Source organism: Delphinapterus leucas, chromosome 15, assembly GCF_059928025.1.
Source record: "Delphinapterus leucas isolate spDelLeu-1000000601 "Yukka" chromosome 15, BTC_Dleu_Yukka2, whole genome shotgun sequence".
Taxonomy (NCBI): domain Eukaryota; kingdom Metazoa; phylum Chordata; class Mammalia; order Artiodactyla; family Monodontidae; genus Delphinapterus; species Delphinapterus leucas.
In genome coordinates this window covers 65,062,189-65,079,351 of record NC_143143.1, presented here as the reverse complement: position 1 = coordinate 65,079,351, position 17,163 = coordinate 65,062,189, and the positions used below count along the sequence as shown (strand labels likewise).

Here is a 17,163-nt window from a genome sequence, read left to right as displayed (position 1 = left end):
AACACAAGTCAACTTCCATTTCCAGAAATCTGACAAACAAGCTCTCTGAACCCTCCACCTGTAAAAGGGCAAAACAAACTAACAAACAAAAAAAAAGCCAATTTAACTATTAAGTATATATCTTAATGTATCACTGAGCCAGCAGGAAAATAATGAAAATTTCATTGGAGCCAAAATCAAAGCAATACTTGTGATCTAAAGAGGTAAATGAGCACAGAACAGGCTTTCCACTGGAGGTATTTACTTTACCTAATAACCTTGAAATTCATTTTCTGGCAATGTGGGCAAAGAAAACAGAAAACAAAGGGTGGGGAGCCTGACAGGAGACATAAGGCTGGACCTCCAAAGGGCTATCTGGGGTCACGAAACTATGGCATATGGGCCAAACCTGGCCCCGTGAGCTAAGAGTGGTTTTTATGCTTTTAATGGTTGATAAGAAGTCAAAAGAAGAATAAGACTTTGTGACATGTGAAAATTATATGAAATTCAGTTTCAATGTCCATACATAAAGTTTTATTGGAACACAGCCATGCTCATTTACATACATGTCGTTTACAGCTGCTTTTGCACTAGAGCGGCAGAGAAGAGTGAGTGTGACAGAGACTGTATGGTCTGCAAGGCCCAATGTGGCTCTTCAGAAAAACACCCACCCATCCCTGGGCTACAGTCCTCAGTAAATGGATAAACCTGAGAGAGGGAGAAAAGGGGAAGAAAAAGGGAGAGAGAAAAAGTGGGGGAGAGAGAAAACAAAACACTGTACAGAAGGGAATAGCAAGAAAATTTGTTTTAACCTTCACAAAGGACTATATATATATATATCACTTGAGAATTCATAACCATAGGCTGGTGTTCATGTGGGTTCAGGGCCTGAATGTGGCCCAAAAACTTGAAACAGAAATTGTACTTTAAGGTGGTCCTGGGATGCTAGTCCTTCAGCTTCCTCAGAGAAGCAAAAGCAAATCTCTGAGGAAAATCTCCTTTGCCTCGGGCCTAAAAGGATTCCCACAGAAAAATTTCCAGAGAACATGAGTTCAGAGTCAGGAATCACAAAACACATAGGGGTCAAGGTCATCAGTGAGAGCCAAGGGAAACAACATATAACAGAGATCCAAAAAGATTTTAGGTGTTGGAATTATTAGACAGCATAAAAGTATGTTTCATGTGTTTAAAGAATAAAAGAGGGGACTGCAAATATAAATTAGGGAGAAGACACTAAAAAATGACCAAGAAGATTTGAAAAAATAACCAAACAGAATGTTGAGAAATAAAATATTTAATAAATAAAATTTAAAACTTGGTGAATAGACTATAAAGCAGATTAGACACAGTTGAAAAGGGAAATTAGTGAATAGAAGAGGGATCTGAAAAAATATCACCCAGAATACAGTGTAGAAAAAGTACACATGAAAAATCTAAGACAGAAAGTTAAGATACCTGAAGGTTACACCAAGTTCTAACATACAACTAATTAGAGGCTTCTCAATACCAACAACGGAATAATCAGTGTGCTGACAGAAAATAATGGTTACCTTAGAATTTGTACCTGAATTTTATACCCAGTGAAACTATCTTTCAAGAATAAAAGTGGGAGGGATAAATTAGGAGTTTGGGATTAACATATATACCTACTATATATAAAATAGATAACAAAGACCTATTATATAGCACAGGGAACTATACTCAATACTTTGTAATAACCTATAAGGGAAAAGAATCTGCAAAAAAAAAGACATAATATATATATATATAACTGAATCACTTTGCTGTACACCTGAAACTAACACAACATTGTAAATCAACTATACTTCAATAAAAAATAAAATTTAAAAAAGGAAAAAGCTATAAAAAAGAATAAAAGTAAAATAGACATTTTCGGACAATTAACTACCAACATACCCTCACCAAAGGAAATTCTACTTCAAGGAAAACAAATCCAAATAGAAAGCCTGACACGCAAGGAGGAATGGTGAGCAAAAAAACCTCGTAAAATTTTCAGTGTATCTAAACAATTATTGACTGTATAAAATAATCAAAACACATAATGTATGGTGTTAACAACTAGTAATAACTAAACACAATGACTAATACAGTTGATAGGTTGGGAGGAGTGAATGCAGGTAAAATGTTCTCTGGTCCTTGTGTCATTCAGGAAAAGGGTAAATATACTGATTAACTTCAGATTTTATTAAGTATGTATTTTAAAATATTAAAGAACAACTAAAAGAATAAAGAGTAGAGTACCTATCATCCAAAGTAGTAGAGAGAAAAAAAGAAGTGAGAAAAGAATACAATTTAATAATCCGATATAACCCTCTAAAAGAAGTTAAGAAAGGTGAATTCCCCTCCCCAAAAGGTGTAAAAAGGCAAGAGAGGGCTTCCCTGGTGGCGCAGTGGTTGAGAGTCCGCCTGCCGATGCAGGGGACATGGGTTCGTGCCCCGGTCCGGGAAGATCCCACATGCCGCGGAGCGGCTGGGCCTGTGAGCCATGGCTGCTGAGCCTGCGCGTCCGGAGCCTGTGCTCCGCAACGGGAGAGGCCACAACAGTGAGAGGCCCGCGTACCACAAAAAAAAAAAAAAAAAAAAAAGGCAAAAGAAATAGCATAAGATGGTGGAAATAAATCCAAATATGCCTATAATCACAATAAAAGCAAATGGACTAAATTAAATAATTAAAAGACAAAAGAAACACAGTTCTGAATTGGGCAATAATAGGTCCAAGGCATTCCTCTGCTCCCTTTACACCCTGGGGCCAGTTTATCGATCCTAAATCCCAGGATCCACTCTTAAGTCTCTATACATACAGAAACAACAACAACAATAATACCTAACACAAATATAGAGCTTACTGTATACCAGGAACTATTATTAGTGTTTTCCATACATTAACTCATTTACTAGGTAGAAGCTGGATTTTGCACCATGGTGACCAACCAGACTAGTCCTGTTCAGATTTCACTTTTATAAGCAGGAATACCTGCTGCTGTCTGTCTCTCCCATCCCCTAGCCACAACCACCACCTACCCATTTCTCCTGGAGCCGGTTCACCTCCTCCTCATGGGCTGACTTCAGCTGCTGCAGGGCAGCCTGCTCCTCTTGCTCAGCCTGGGCCAGCTGTCTGGCTGCCGCATCCCGTGCCTGCTCTGCCCGGCTCCGTTCAGTGTCCAGTTCCAGCTGCAGGCACTTCACTTGCCCTAAGATGCCAGGGACAGGATCTTGTCTCTGAGCCTCTGTCCTCCATCTTTCACCCCTCTCCCCAGACCTCATGAGGAACTCCCATCTCAGAGGCCCTGGGCCTGGCTCTAATAGCTTCCCACTGTCTTCCTAGCTTTCAACATCCCTGTGGAATGAAGTGCGCCCATCCAAGTTGGGTTCTTACCTTGGATTACTTCCTTGGCTTGAGTGACGGTTTGAATCTGGACCTCCAGCTGCCCCTTGGTGACCTCTATCAGAGAATTTTGTTGCTGGGCCTCAAACAGACTGCTCTCCAGTAGCTCCTTGGCTGAGCTGTCAGGTTCAGGAATTGGGAGAGTTCTTACCCATCAAGCCCCTTCCTTAAGAGGAACTGGGTTCTAACTACTGGTCACCAAGAGAGAATATGGGGGCGGGGAGACAATTACAAATTCATAACTCATTTAGGCCCCATATACTTTGGGCAAGGAACTTAGGTTGGCTCCCCCTTGCCTTGTAAAGCTCTCTCTGCCTTTGGCAGAACCAGGTCCAGACCCTACCTGAGCCCCCGCAGTTGTTCAGAGAGGTCCTGCAGGTCCCGCTCCACAGCCTGCAGCCGCACCTCAAGAGCCGCCTTTTCCCGCGCTAGAGCCTCCTTCTCCTGGACTTCCCGGGCAAGCGCCTCTTCCTGTCGCTTTGCCTCCTGATGCAGCTGCTCCACCCGAGCTAAGGCTGCCTCCTGCTGGTGATGTGCCTGAGGGGAAGAACTGATGGGATACAGAGGGAGGCAGGATCCCCCCAGGGCTGCTATCACCAGATTAGGGCCATGGGCTCCTCAGATTCTGGACCCAGCTCTGTGAGCCTTGAGCACTGCCCACTCACACCAAGTACCATTTATCTATTCCCCTGATCAACCTACAGAGTCCCCAGCCCAGGAAACAGGCTCTCCTTTGAGCAATACCCTGTGCTACGGCTGCAAGAGATCTACCTCTAAGGAGCTTTTAGTCTTAAGGAGAGGTAAGACACACACATAATACCAGGAAGAAAGTGATCAGTGCCCTGAGAAAAAGGCTCTGAGAAGGGAGATTATGTATAATTACTAGGGCAATGAGATGCTTGGTAGAGAAGAAAGATGACCTTTGAGCTGGGGCACTGGTTCAGAAAAAACTCAGAGCCCCCTGCTATGTGTTACACACTGGACTAAAAGCTGGAGTTATAAAAACAAGTAAGACATAGTCTTGCCTTCAAGGAGCTTTTGGTCTAATGGTGGAGACACATAAACACAGATAATTATAATACAGTATGAAGGGAGTGGTGGTTGAATAAATACAATGTATTATCAGAAAACACAGGAGAGGCATCTAATTCAAACTGATGGATGTGAAGCAATGAAGAATCAGTGAAGGATTCCTCTAGGAATTCTTTTAAAAAAACTGGGAGACATACCCCAAACTAGTAACACTGGTCATTTCTAGGAAGTGAGATTTTCCCTTCCTGAATCATTTCTGTAGTGTTTTCATTTTTTACAGTGAGCATGTATGTACAACGAGCATGTACAGTGAGCATCCTTAATGGGATGGTAGCAGTTTTGTCTTCTCACCTCGCTTAGTTTCTCTTGAATTTCTTCCTTCTCATCTTGCATGCCCCTGAGATCTGCCTGCAGCTCAGCCCTGGTCTCCTCCGCTTTCTGCAGCTGAGCCTCCAGGTGGGTGTTCTTTTCCCACAGGGCTTCCTTGTTCCTCTCGGCCTCTGTCAGGCCCACCTGCAAAGTGTTTCTCGCCTGCTCTGCTGCTTCCATCCTCCTGCACACAGACTGGTTCTCCTGTTCTAACTACTGGCCAAAAAGGGAAGGACATCAAAGACAAAGGGTTACGGTTTAGAGATGAAGTGCTGAGACAGAAATCCAAGTGAGATATGAATCTGTTCTCCACAGATGAACACAGGAGTGCTTACGAGAGAGGAGGACTATGCACACATTTGGTCTGGGGTCTTTACTCCAGGTACTAGATGGGTTGATGCTGGGGACAGAGAGAAAAAAGGCAAAATCCTGCTCTTAAAGAATTCAGAATAAGGGAACATACAACATTTCTGGGGCTCAAGGGAATGGGGTAGTGAAGAGATGTGTTAAATTTGTAACCTCTAGAGAAAATTCTGAGACTTGGGCTCTTCAACAGATCCTTTTCTGTGATTGCTGTTATCTCATACAACAGGATTAAAACCCAGTCTTCCTTCCAGAGGACATGGGCCTAGCCCTGATGATTTTACCCTAAAGCCCAAAGGTAGTTCTGCTGCAGATGTGGGAGGGGTCTATTTTTAATGGCTGAGCCCGGGCCTTGTAATCTTTGCTCTCCTTTGCACTATAAATGTTCCTTTTGCTCATTCCAGGACTACATTTGGGAGCTGATCTGTCTTGGGCTGATCCATTTAAGAACTGTTCCTTGTTACAGGCATCAGCTTTGTCTGTCTCTCCCTTGCCCTCGGTCGGGGCCCAGCCCTACCCTGTGGACCAGAGAAATCTTTGCTCACCTGGAGAAGCTGCTGGTTCAGCCCAACTTTATCTAAGGCCAAAGCCTCATTTAAGGCACTGAGTTTGACAGCTGCAGCCCGAAGATCAGCTACCTCAGCCTTCAGGCTGTTCTCAGAACTCGACAGCTCCACAATAGACTGTTCTGCCTAAAAGCAGAGAGTTAGAGTTTCATTTTCCAGTTTTCCTGCAACAGTGAACAGCTCACACCCCCAACATGTGCTGCTTTCCTTGTACAGAGATCAGTTAACACTTCATTCCTTCCCTTACATTCTGAACAACTTTTCCCTTCATTTCTTCATTCACTTACCCATTCATTTGTTGAAGAGTAAGAGAGGAACTCACATTACAGAGGCACAGACATCAGGATGTATAAGCAACTACAACTGTGATGACACCATAGCCAATGTAAGCACAAAGTGCTCTGGGAACTCAAAGAAAGCATTAATTCAATTTGAGAGAATCAAAAATGCTTGGTGGAAGAGTCGACAGTTAAGTTGGGTACTGACAGATGAGGAACAGTTTGCGGTTAAAAGGGGAGGAAAGAAGCAGTCCAGGCAAAGGGAAAAGTACATACAAAGTATTAAAATCACGAAAGAACGGGTAAAACTGAGAATGCAATTAGTGCTATGTGGCAGGAACGAAGGTATATGAGGCATTAGAACAGGGATCTGGAGTGAAGAGGAGGCTAGAAACAGTTTGGGGCAGGTGGCAGAGGGCTTTGCATGTGGTACCAAGGAGCTGGGAAGCCAATGAATGGTTTTAGGAAAGAGACTGACATGACCAGATTGACACTTTAGAAAACCATCCTAATTGCAATACAGAGAGTCTGTTTGGAGGGACAGAACCCAAAAGCAGTAACTAGGCATTGAGGCAAGAAACAGGAAGGGCCATGACTTGCAGGATGAAGAACGAGGCAGGCTGCGCGCCTTTTTCCTGGAGACACAACTTTCCAAGCCGCCCGCCCCACCCAGCCAGCGAGGGGGCGGGCCACGCACCCTGGCCAGTGCGGCGGTCACTTCTGTTTGCTCTTGTCTCAGCAACTCCCCTTCCAGGCGACTGGACTCCAGAGCTTCCCGAAGGGTGATCACTTCACTGAGCGACTCTGACTGTTTGGCTTCTAGGCCCGCCAGCGTCTCCTGACTAAGATGGGAAACAGAAGGGGGCTAGAGGAAATCTCAGGGAGTGGCCACACCCCAAAAGATAACAGGAATGCAATTGCTTTTGCGATGCAAAAGAATGAAGGTGGTCTCTAAAAACTGATAAGGAGAGGTCTCCAAGACACATAACATGGAAAAAGCAAGGCGCAGAACAGTATACATGGTGTACTATCTTTTATGCAAGAAACTGGGGGAGATAAGGATATATGCATTTATTGCATAAAGCAGCACTAGACATATTAATAAGAAATTAATTTAAATGGTTACAAACAGAAGGAAGGAATATGGGATGAATGAAGCCGAGGGAAGTAGTACTTTCTCTTTGCATACCTTTTAAAATAGTTTTGACTTTTGAATCATATAAATAGGTGTATTATCGAGTCACACAGATTAAATTTAAAAACATAAAACTATCTTTGTGGATTGTCTCTCCTTTTCCTTAGTAGAGGAGAGACCGCTCCTTGTGCAAGTCATGATCCTTAGAGCAGTCATTCAAGATTCCATTATTCATGCCTATTACGCAGAAGGAGCTAGGGAACAGGTGAGGAGGGGATGCATCAAAGATGAAGAAGAGGGCTTCCCTGGTGGCGCAGTGGTTGAGGGTCCTCCTGCCAATGCAGGGGACACGGGTTCGTGCCCCGGTCCGGGAAGATCCCACATGCCACGGAACGGCTAGGCCCGTGAGCCATGGCCACTGAGCCTGCGCGTCCGGAGCCTGTGCTCCGCAACGGGAGAGGTCACAACAGTGACAGGCCCGCGTACCGCAAAAATAAATAAATAAATAAATAAATAAAATTTAAAAAAAGATGAAGGAGATACAGGGACTTTCCTGGTGGTCCAGTGGTAAAGAATCCACCTTCCTATGCAGGGGACGTGGGTTCGGTCCCTGGTCAGGGAACTAAGATCCCACATGCCATGGAGCAACTAAACCCGTGCGCCACAACTACTGAGCCTGCGTGCCTCAACTAGAGAGCCCACGTGCCACAAACTATAGAGCCCACGTGCTCTGGAGCCTGTGCACCACAACTAGAGGGAGAAAACCCGCACACCACAACTAGAGAGAAGCCTGGGCGCCACAACAAAAGATCCTGCATGCTGCAATGAAGATCCCGCATGCCGCAACTAAGACATGATGCAGCCAAAATTGAAAAAAAAAAAAAAAAAAAAGATATAGCCCCTGCTACCAGGTGCTGAAGACTTACCATATGTCAGGCTCTGTGCTGGCATTTTGCAAAACACTGCTTTAATCTCCCCAAAGACTCTTCAAGGGAAATATTATCAGCCCCATTTTACAAATAATCTGTCCAGGTGGCAGAGCCATAATTTAAACCAAGCTTCTGCCCAGCTCTAAAGTCCTTGCTTTTTCTATGACATGGTATCGGGGAATTTACAAATGAGCTGGGTCCCTGTACTCTGAAATTCCCTTCCTTGACCAGCTCATTTTCCATTACTTCCCAGGATCAGTCCTACAGTTTGGCCAGCCCAGCCTCCTCTGAACATGCCATGAACGTTCCTGACTCCTTTTCTTTGCTAATCTGTTCCTTTAGCCCTTGTCCCACTCTCTACCAATCAAAATACGTCAAGGCCCAGCTCAACGGCTACCCTCTCCTCCATGAAGCTTTCAATAATTAACTGTTACTCCTATTCTCCCAGAGGACCTAGCTTGAAGCTCTTTTTTAGCTCATACTTCATCTGGCCACTTGTCTGACTTCCCCATTACACTGCAAACTGCTTGAGATCAGAGCCTGTGTCTTATTTATTTCTGTACCCGCCACGGGGCCTCGGCCCTCCTGGGTGTTCAGCAATGCTTGGATGAACTTTCTGTTTTCATCCTCCTGCAAAGGACGGAGCAGTAAGCTAATCTGAACCCACCGAACACCAGGCTTCAATTTACTCCACTTTCTAAGAGCGGGGAGGGGCTGTCACACGCACGCACAGGCGCTCCCGTTCACGGATGGCCAGGTGCAGCTCCTCCTGCTGCTCCTCCTTCTCGCCCTGAGCACAGTCGCCCTGCAGCTGAAGCTCCATGTTTGTCCTCCGCAGTCGCCACGCCTCCTGCTCCAGCACCTCCAGCTGCTGCTGCAGCTCCTCCCTGGTCTTCTGCAGGAGCTCTCGCTCCCTGGAAGGAGACCGGACATGAACAGAAACCCTGGAACCTAAAAGCCCTCCTGGAAGCAGACAGCACAGGGTCAAAGGAGAGAGGTTTATGTTTCCTTTAAATATCTCATCTTCCCTTTTGAGCAGGAAACTGTTTTTTTTTTATCACAAAGACCCAAAACTGAGTGAGCAGGAACCAGCAGAACACAAAGCAAGGAGGCCCTGAGCAGCTGTGGGTCTAGGGAAGAACAGGGTCAGCCAACCAAACACATGGGCTGGGCGGGGACTGAGCCTGGGAGGAAGCGGGGGATGAACAGCTCCCGCTCACCTGCTGAGAGAGTCCACCTCCCCCTGCAGGTCCACAGTCTGCCCTGCCAGAGTGTCCCGCTCCCCGGTGAGCTGCTGTAGCCGCTGTCTCAGGGCCTCACCCTCCTCCTCCCACTGATGATGCTGCTGCTGCAAGGAGCTCACAGCTTCCTGGCAGCCTGACAGCTGCTGCCTTAGGTCCTGCGGAGGGAGAGCATCAGAAGTGAGGTGGTGAACAAGAGCGCAGGGCAGAGGAGGGATGTCATAAGCCTGAAAGTAGGGCTGGGCAAGGGGGTTGGGGGCTGGTGCAACAAAGGGAAGCTACGAAAAGAGATGAGACCATTTGAGGAGACAGAGCATCAGAGATGACTGGGTTCTGTGGCTTCCAGAGTGTCAGAGTCCATCATCTTCAAATGTAAAATGGTGGGGGTGGTAAGTGTGGCTGGGACCCTTAGAATTGGGGGACGCTTACCCACACTCTCCTGGGGCTCCATTTTGCACAGTGCTGTGTAAAGACTGCATCAAAGTGGAGCGTGCCAGTGGCAAGGAGAGTGTGCCTGCTCCCCACGAGCACAACTGGGCAGACACAGAGGTTCTAATGGGCACTTCGGGGTGTTGACAAAACACCTTGTGACTGGTCAACGCAGCAAAAGGGGCAGTCTGGGCTAGGAGGGTACCTGGGGCCCAAGTCAGTTTAGACACCCATCCCTGTGGCTGAGGAGGAGTGCTGGGGTTCTCACCTGCACAGCCTGGCGTCTCTGAGTCAGCACTGAACGCACCAGAGAAAGAGCCTTGTCTGGCTGCTGGGAATCAAACTGGGAGGAGAAGCCACTAGGGTCCAACTCCAAGGAGCTCTCATGACCAGAGGCTTGGGCCATATTGTCCTCCTCTTCTACCATGGCCTGAAATCCAACACAGCAGGGTCACCATCCTACTGACCAAGGCCTAGAATCCATGTAGAGGACTAACATGCCAGCCTGGACAAACCTGATGTTTTCTCTCTCAGGTCCTCTCCCTGGGGGGTGGGAGGAGGGTATCTTAAGAGCCAAAAAGGTTGGTTCCTTCAACTCCTCAAACCAACTCTTCCCCTTCGGTCACCCAAACCTAGAATGAGCAACAAGACTAGCGCCCCTTGAACACCCAAGGAATAAATGAAGGAAGAAGAGGTTGCTGAGGTAGCAAAGGCCAGGATCCAGCCGCTGCCGGAGAACTGCAGCTAGCAGTAAGAGAGAGGGCATTTCAGCAGGCAGTGCCAGCACACGAAAGCTTAGCTACTCCTCAGGGTTCCAGTCTTCAAATGTACTCAGACAATTCCTCCCCCCCAAGACCCTAAGTCCAGACTCCTCTAGGCGCACCTGAGAGGACGGGGAGGTCTGGGGAGGGTGAGGCTGGACCGGTTACTGTGAACCGGAGGCTTACCAGTACCTGGGTTATGTCCTTGATCATTTGCTGTAAAGACAGCTTCTCTTCTTGGGCATTCCTACTTAGAGATGCCTCGTGTTCCATTAATTCTGCGTGATTTGCCTCCTGGACAGGGAACCAAATAGAGCCTATGAGCCAAACTCTCAGAAGAGAATTTATCATTCCAGGCCCCAAATTAACCAGAGTCTCATTCTGTCTATTCTGTCAATCCCACTTTTCCCCTGACCACACGTGAATGTTAACACTGTCCCAGGATTCTGAAGACAATGTGATGTGGTGATTAAGAATTCAGATTAAGGGATTAAGAGCTCCAAATTAGACTGCCTAGATAAGATTTCTTGCTCTATCACTTACTAGCTTGGTAACCTTAGGCAACTCCTTCTTTGAGCTTCCTTCTCTTTAAAATAGGACTAAGGGACTTCCCCGGTGGTGCAGTGGTTAAGAATCCGCCTGCCAATGCAGGGGACAAGGGTTTGAGCCCCGGTCTGGAAAGATCCCACATGCCGCGGAGCAACTAAGCCCATGCGCCACAACTACTGAAGCCCACGCACCTAGACCCTGTGCTCCGCAACAAGAGAAGCCACCGCAATGAGAAGCCCGTGCACAGCAACGAAGACCCAACGCAGCCAAAAATTTTTAAAAAATGGAAAAACTTAAAAAATAAAATAAAATAGGAATAATTAACAGCAACTACTTCATAGATTTGTTTTGAGGCTTGAATGAAAAAACTGCATGTAAATTACTCAACACAGTGTCTGTCAGAAAGCAAATGTTCATTAAATGTGAGCTATCATTGGATGAAGGATGGTTGCTGTCTCTGAACAGCAAATTGGCACTTGAGACTTAAAGCCAGAGGAACCTCTAGCCCCAAGGTCAGCAATAAATTTGAACTCTCAAAATGTCCCCTCCTCCTTCTTACCTTATTGTGCTAGTGAAGGCTTAAAGACGCAGATTTGCAGCTATGTTTTTTTTTGGCCTATATAAAATTTGAACCAACATTTGTAAATTGAGAGATTTTTCTGAGCTGAGAAATTCATAAAAATTCATAAAAATCTGAATTTCTGGCTTCTCTCAAAAAGTTAACATATGGGCCACACCAGCCCCCATCCCTACATGGCAATAATTTACTGAAGTTGAATAGAGGATGCCTCCTCCAGATGGGACATATATTCTTCAGGGTCCTGCAGTCCTCACTACTCCTCACTGTTTCCTTACTATTGAGATCAAGTGTTCCCTGGTATATTGGAAACTAAATATGACAGCACTGGAAAATCAGAATTCTTATAGCTGAACCCACTTCATTCATTTATATTACCTGGGCCCTGCGGACATCTGAATTTGCAAATTCCTGAACAAAAAGAAACCAAGGGCTTCCCTGGTGACGCAGTGGTTGAGAGTCCGCCTGCCGATGCAAGGGACACGGGTTCCTGCCCCGGACCGGGAAGATCCCACATGCCGCGGAGCGGCTGCGCCCATGAGCCATGGCCACTGAGCCTGCGCGTCCAGAGCCTGTGCTCCGCAACAGGAGAGGCCACAACAGTGAGAGGCCCGCGTACCGCAAAAAAAAAAAAAAGAAACCAAAAAGGCATAAGCATGTCTAGCTCCCAGCTGATCCTAGCTTGGATGAGAAGACTAGGGATATGTATGTGGATAGGGGTGCAGGATTTGCCTAAAATCAGAGATCTGAAAATTCCCAGAGATGAAAGGAAACGTGCAATCAAGCCAGAGGTTCTAACTTCCAACCTTAGAGAATCCCTTTGATAACAACCCTGGCAGATGTTAAGCCAGTGACACAAACCTCACTCCTTCATTAGACAGACTGTTCAACTACCGAGCAGCTCCAGCTGCTCTACCACCCTGTAACTTCCAGTCACTGGCAGTGATTGTGCCCCGCTGGCAAACATTAAACAAGCCAACTCTCTTCCCTGGTGTCAGTCCTTCAGTTATGTGAAGGCAGCCATCATGTCTTCCTCAAGCCCTCCTTCTCCAGGCTAACCACATTCATGCTCCTCAGGTGTTTCCCGTATGACTAGGTTTTGAATCTCTCCAAACATCCCCCCCCCTACTTGGCTAGTGTGCCTCTTCATGTGTGTCTCACTCTCTCCGAGGAGGACACACTGCATGCACGCACTGCTGTAGTTTCCCTAGGAATATAGTAGGGACAGCAGACAGCTAATGTTTATTAAATGGATAAATGAATGAGTTAAATAATTTTCAGATTCAACCAAAATTAATTTTTTAGCTTTAGGGGATTTCATCAAGGAACATTTAACTGGTATCCTGCACTCTCTGTCCATAAAGGACAGGAATCTACAGGCCCGCTCCCAACTCTCCCAGAACAAAGGATCACGTACCAGGATCTCCATCGTCTCTCTCAGAGCCTTTACCATCTTTTCATAATCTTCATTTTGCTTCTGAGACTGCGTCAGTAGAGCAGAGAGCTTGGTCACCCTGAAGAGAAGAGCATAGCACAGTTACCTGGGAACCCACTGATGCGGACAGAGCTATGCAGCACACCCTAACCCAAGCCAGACACCCCCACTGCCACCCCCCCAGAGTCCCCTGGGTGCCCCCAGCCCCTGCACTCCCTGAATACATGATGCTATAGCCTTGAACTCGGGGAGGGGGAGCCAAAAGCCACTCAGACGCATGCAGGGATTTATCACATCTCAAGACTGGAACACGTGTTTGGGGGCCCAAGAGCTGAAGGAAAGCCCTGGACCAGGCCCTTCCAGACCCCGCTTGATCTTGAAGTCAAGCGCCCTGAAGCCAACAAGAACATCAGAATTGCCACATGGGATAGTCCCAAGGTCCCTCAAGCCCAAGGTTCTAACTCTGATAGAGAAAAAGGAGGGGCAAATTGGGAAAGATTATGGTTAACCTCCCTGATACTAACCTCAAAGTTCAGGGAAATCACCAGGCATCTTTATCACCTAACACCATATCCTGGAGCTCAGTACCTGGTGTTATATAAGTAGCTAAATAAATATTTCTTGAATGAAGTTATCAAGGAGCTTAATTTTTTATTTCAAAGTCTTCATAATTTTATTCTGTATCATCTTTAAGAGCTTTAACTCACTGTATGGTCATTCATTTAGTTATTGTATGATTCAACAAACATTTACTAAGTGTCTACTATATCGCAGGTGAAGTGCAAAGCACTAGAACACAAAACTTACTAAGACATTGTCTCTGTCCTTGTGCTTCCCAGTGCCTTCACAACCCAAACAAAACAAACTGCAATTTACACACACCACCAATAGGTGGTGACACAACCCTAGCCATGGGGTATAAACTGAACTTTGCCCCAAGATTCAAACGGAGCTCTTTGTTTATGTCCCTGCCCTTCTTATCATTTTTTAAAAATCTATTTTATTATAATCCAAAAAATAAAAGAGCCTAGCCAAAAAAACCCAAAACAAAACTAAATAATCAACGAGATCAATGTAACAAGCACGTCAAAAGACCATAGGGGGGACTTCCCTGGTGGCGCAGTGGTTAAGAATCTGCCTGCCAATGCAGGGGACACAGGTTCGAGCCCAGGTCCAGGAAGATCACACATGCTGCGGAGCAACTAAGCCTGTGTGCAACTACTGAGCCTGCGTTCTGGAGCCCGTGAGCCACAACCACTGAACCCACAAGCCACAGCTACTGAGCCCACGAGCCACAACAACTGAGCCCAACAACTGAGCCCACATGCCACAACTACTGAAGCCCGGACGCCTAGAGCCCATGCTCTTCAGCAAGAGAAGCCACCGCAATAAGAAGCCCGTGCACCGCAACAAAGAGTAGCCCCTGCTCGCCACAACTAGAGAAAGCCCGCGTGCAGCAATGAAGACCCAACGCAGCCAAAAATAAATAAATAAATTTATTTTTTAAAAAAATGTATATAACAACAACAAAAAGACCATACGGGGGCACAGTAATGTAACAGGCTATCAAGGTCATAGAATAGGTGACATTTAACTATGCCTTAAAGGATAAGGCAGAGAGAGAAGGGAGAGAGGCATTCCAGGCTAAGGCCAGCATCTACAAAGGCAGGGAACATGGAAGAACTTGGCTGTTCTGGGAATGGCAAATAGTTTGGTGTTGATAGAGGAGAGTCACAGCCAGCTCTGTAAGTCAACAGGACAGAAACTGAGCTGCAAGATAGTCTGAGGGCAGAGGGCAGTGACACAGCCCCAGCTGTGGCACTGGGTTTCAAACTAGACTCCCTCTGGCACATCTCCTTCCCCTCTTGTGGGAGGAATGCTCTTCACATCTCCCCCACCTATCTTGACTCCCTAAAGGAGTCAAGTTTCTCTTAGCGAACCCCTCCTAGGACCCAGGCCATCTCACCGATCCTGAAGCTCAGCCTTCTCCAGATGCCCTTGACTCTTCAGCTGTGTTAACTCCTGACTCCTTTCATGGGCTTCCTTCTCCAGCTCCTGGGTCCTGGCTAGTAGCAGCATCAACTGGGATGGCTCGCTCCCATTCAGTCTCCCAGATCCATCAGATTCCCGGGACTGTGGTGCTCCCACAGTCAGGTGCAGACAACAGGTCAACAGGGAACCTGAAAGCCTCACATGCTCAGCCTTGAGCTCCGTCAGGTCTCTGAGTACAAGTAAAGAAAAGAGCAGACTCCAACAGGGACCAGGAACAGGAAAGGGAGCGTGGAGGTCACGCCCAGGGAAGCCTGAGGAGCAGGTCTGGGAAAAGTCATCTCAATCCAACAATCCAACAACTCCATCCCTCCCCACCAACTCTTCCACCTCTGCTTTTCCCCCACAACCTGATTCCCTTCTATAGCAGCCCACTGTCATGCGAATAGAGTTGGTAGGGGCAAACCTCCTCCCGTCATACCTCCACACTGACCTGTCAGTGGCTGACTTCATTTCCAGGAAGTGGCGACGGAAGGTCACCACCTCCCGCCACAGACTGAGAAGGCGACCATGCTCCCCTTTCAGGTAGCCCTTGAAGAACTGTGTGTTCAGAAACCCAGGTCATATCAAAGGGCAGAGGACATCTTTTGCCAACACAGGAGTCTTGGATTCCTCCTGGCTATTGGGGGGGAAGTGGAGGGCCTTAAAGGAGATAGCTTATGAATGGGTGTCTATGTTCAGGCGATGCTGAAGTGTTTAATAAAGTTAGCAGTGGGATTCAAGAGGTCAAAGGGCCTAGGATGGTATATGGCCTTCTTTGAGCTAGATTAGAAAAGGATAAACAGTAGCTGCTCAACAAATGGGAGCTATTACCATCATCACCACAGACTTATAATGATGATTAAATGATATAACATATGTAAATCACCTAACATAATGCCTAACACAGAGCAACGGCCCAGGAAACATTAGTTTCCTTTAACTGGGATCTGAAAATTTCTTCCCCATTCAATTTCAACAGCTACCTCCTTAGCATCTAGATTGCAGACTTCCAGATGAGGGGGGTCAGTAAACTTTAAGATCCATCTAAAACCTATGCAGGAACAGAGTTGCTTTGAGTGTCATGCTACCTGCCAGCAAAACCTCGACTGGGCAGGTAAGAACAGAACTAAGGTGACAGCCCAAGCAGGGCAGAGCTGCCAGCATGAGCAGTAAGGACGGCCAGAGACTTTAACAAACAGCTCAGTTTCCATCCAGGTCCTGAAGTTAACCCCTTCCAGCACTGACCAGGCAGCGCCCAGACTGCAAGTCCTCCTCTCACCATTCCCGCCCACTGTTTCTCTTACCTCCTGCTCCATCTGCCACTGGCTCTCCTTCCTCATTAGCTCATCCCGGGCCCGGCTCCAGTCTACTGTCAATTTTTCCACATCTTCCCGAAGCGCTTTATTCACCACGTCAGCTTTTTCCATGTGCAGCCGAAGCTGGGTGTTCACCTCCGCTAGACTCTCACACCTGCACTGGGGAGGGGTAGGAGCAAGTACTAAACAAAGGTCTGAGCCAACCCTTGGACCTCTTGGAGTAAGATGACAACCACTGGAACTTTCCACTGCCAGGAACTGGAGGGCTAAGGCTGAAGTCCTTGGTTCTAATCCATGTTAGCCCTCGAGACAGAGGTTTTCCATCAACCTTCTCTACCTGCCTGCCAACCACCCAGGCCAGAAAGTTGGGGCCCATCACCTCTGTTGCTCCTCCTCCAATCGGGTTAGCAGCTGTTCCAGGTTTGGCTCCTCCACACTTTCCCACCTCTGAGGGACCGGTCCCTTAGCCAGACAAAAGCAAGCTTTCATTTACCTTCAACGAGAACATCCCGCAGACCAATTCCCTGATGCCCCCTTCTACTGCAGCCTGCTTATTGTTTTTAAAGTTCATCCGTTTATTTTATTTTTATTTTTGGCCACACCGAGCAGCTTGTGGGATCTTAGTGCCCCCAACCAGGGATAACCCCACCACCACCCCCCAGCAGTGAAAGCGCAGAGTCCTAACCACTGGACTGCCAGGGAATTCCCCAGCTTTTTTTTTTAATTCTTTCTCCCCTTTGTTAGCAATATGTCTCTTTTCTCAGTCA

At 46.9% G+C, this 17,163-nt stretch overlaps 1 protein-coding gene across 5 annotated transcripts in view; it reads right to left on the bottom strand.

Annotated features, from left to right (window-relative positions):
* CEP250 (centrosomal protein 250) overlaps nt 1-17,163 on the bottom strand; it is a 47,453-nt gene that overhangs the window by 21,252 nt on the left and 9,038 nt on the right. The window contains exons 3-17 of one of the 5 annotated variants that reach the window (XM_030762924.2): nt 16,776-16,858; nt 16,385-16,550; nt 15,532-15,638; nt 15,016-15,270; nt 13,032-13,128; nt 10,681-10,782; nt 9,996-10,157; nt 9,278-9,456; nt 8,789-8,971; nt 6,691-6,835; nt 5,695-5,841; nt 4,769-4,999; nt 3,729-3,922; nt 3,377-3,504; nt 3,022-3,191 (exon numbers count right to left, since the gene is read on the bottom strand). In XM_030762924.2, coding sequence (XP_030618784.2) covers nt 3,022-3,191; nt 3,377-3,504; nt 3,729-3,922; nt 4,769-4,999; nt 5,695-5,841; nt 6,691-6,835; nt 8,789-8,971; nt 9,278-9,456; nt 9,996-10,157; nt 10,681-10,782; nt 13,032-13,128; nt 15,016-15,270; nt 15,532-15,638; nt 16,385-16,550; nt 16,776-16,858 — 2,349 coding nt within the window. Of the gene's footprint in view, nt 1-3,021; nt 3,192-3,376; nt 3,505-3,728; nt 3,923-4,768; nt 5,000-5,121; nt 5,585-5,694; nt 5,842-6,690; nt 6,836-8,788; nt 8,972-9,277; nt 9,457-9,995; nt 10,158-10,242; nt 10,352-10,680; nt 10,783-13,031; nt 13,129-13,573; nt 13,639-15,015; nt 15,271-15,531; nt 15,639-16,384; nt 16,556-16,775; nt 16,859-17,163 lie in introns of those variants that run through there. The other 4 variants (XM_022592566.2, XM_089896789.1, XM_022592567.2 and 1 more) reach the window with 4 other exon arrangements.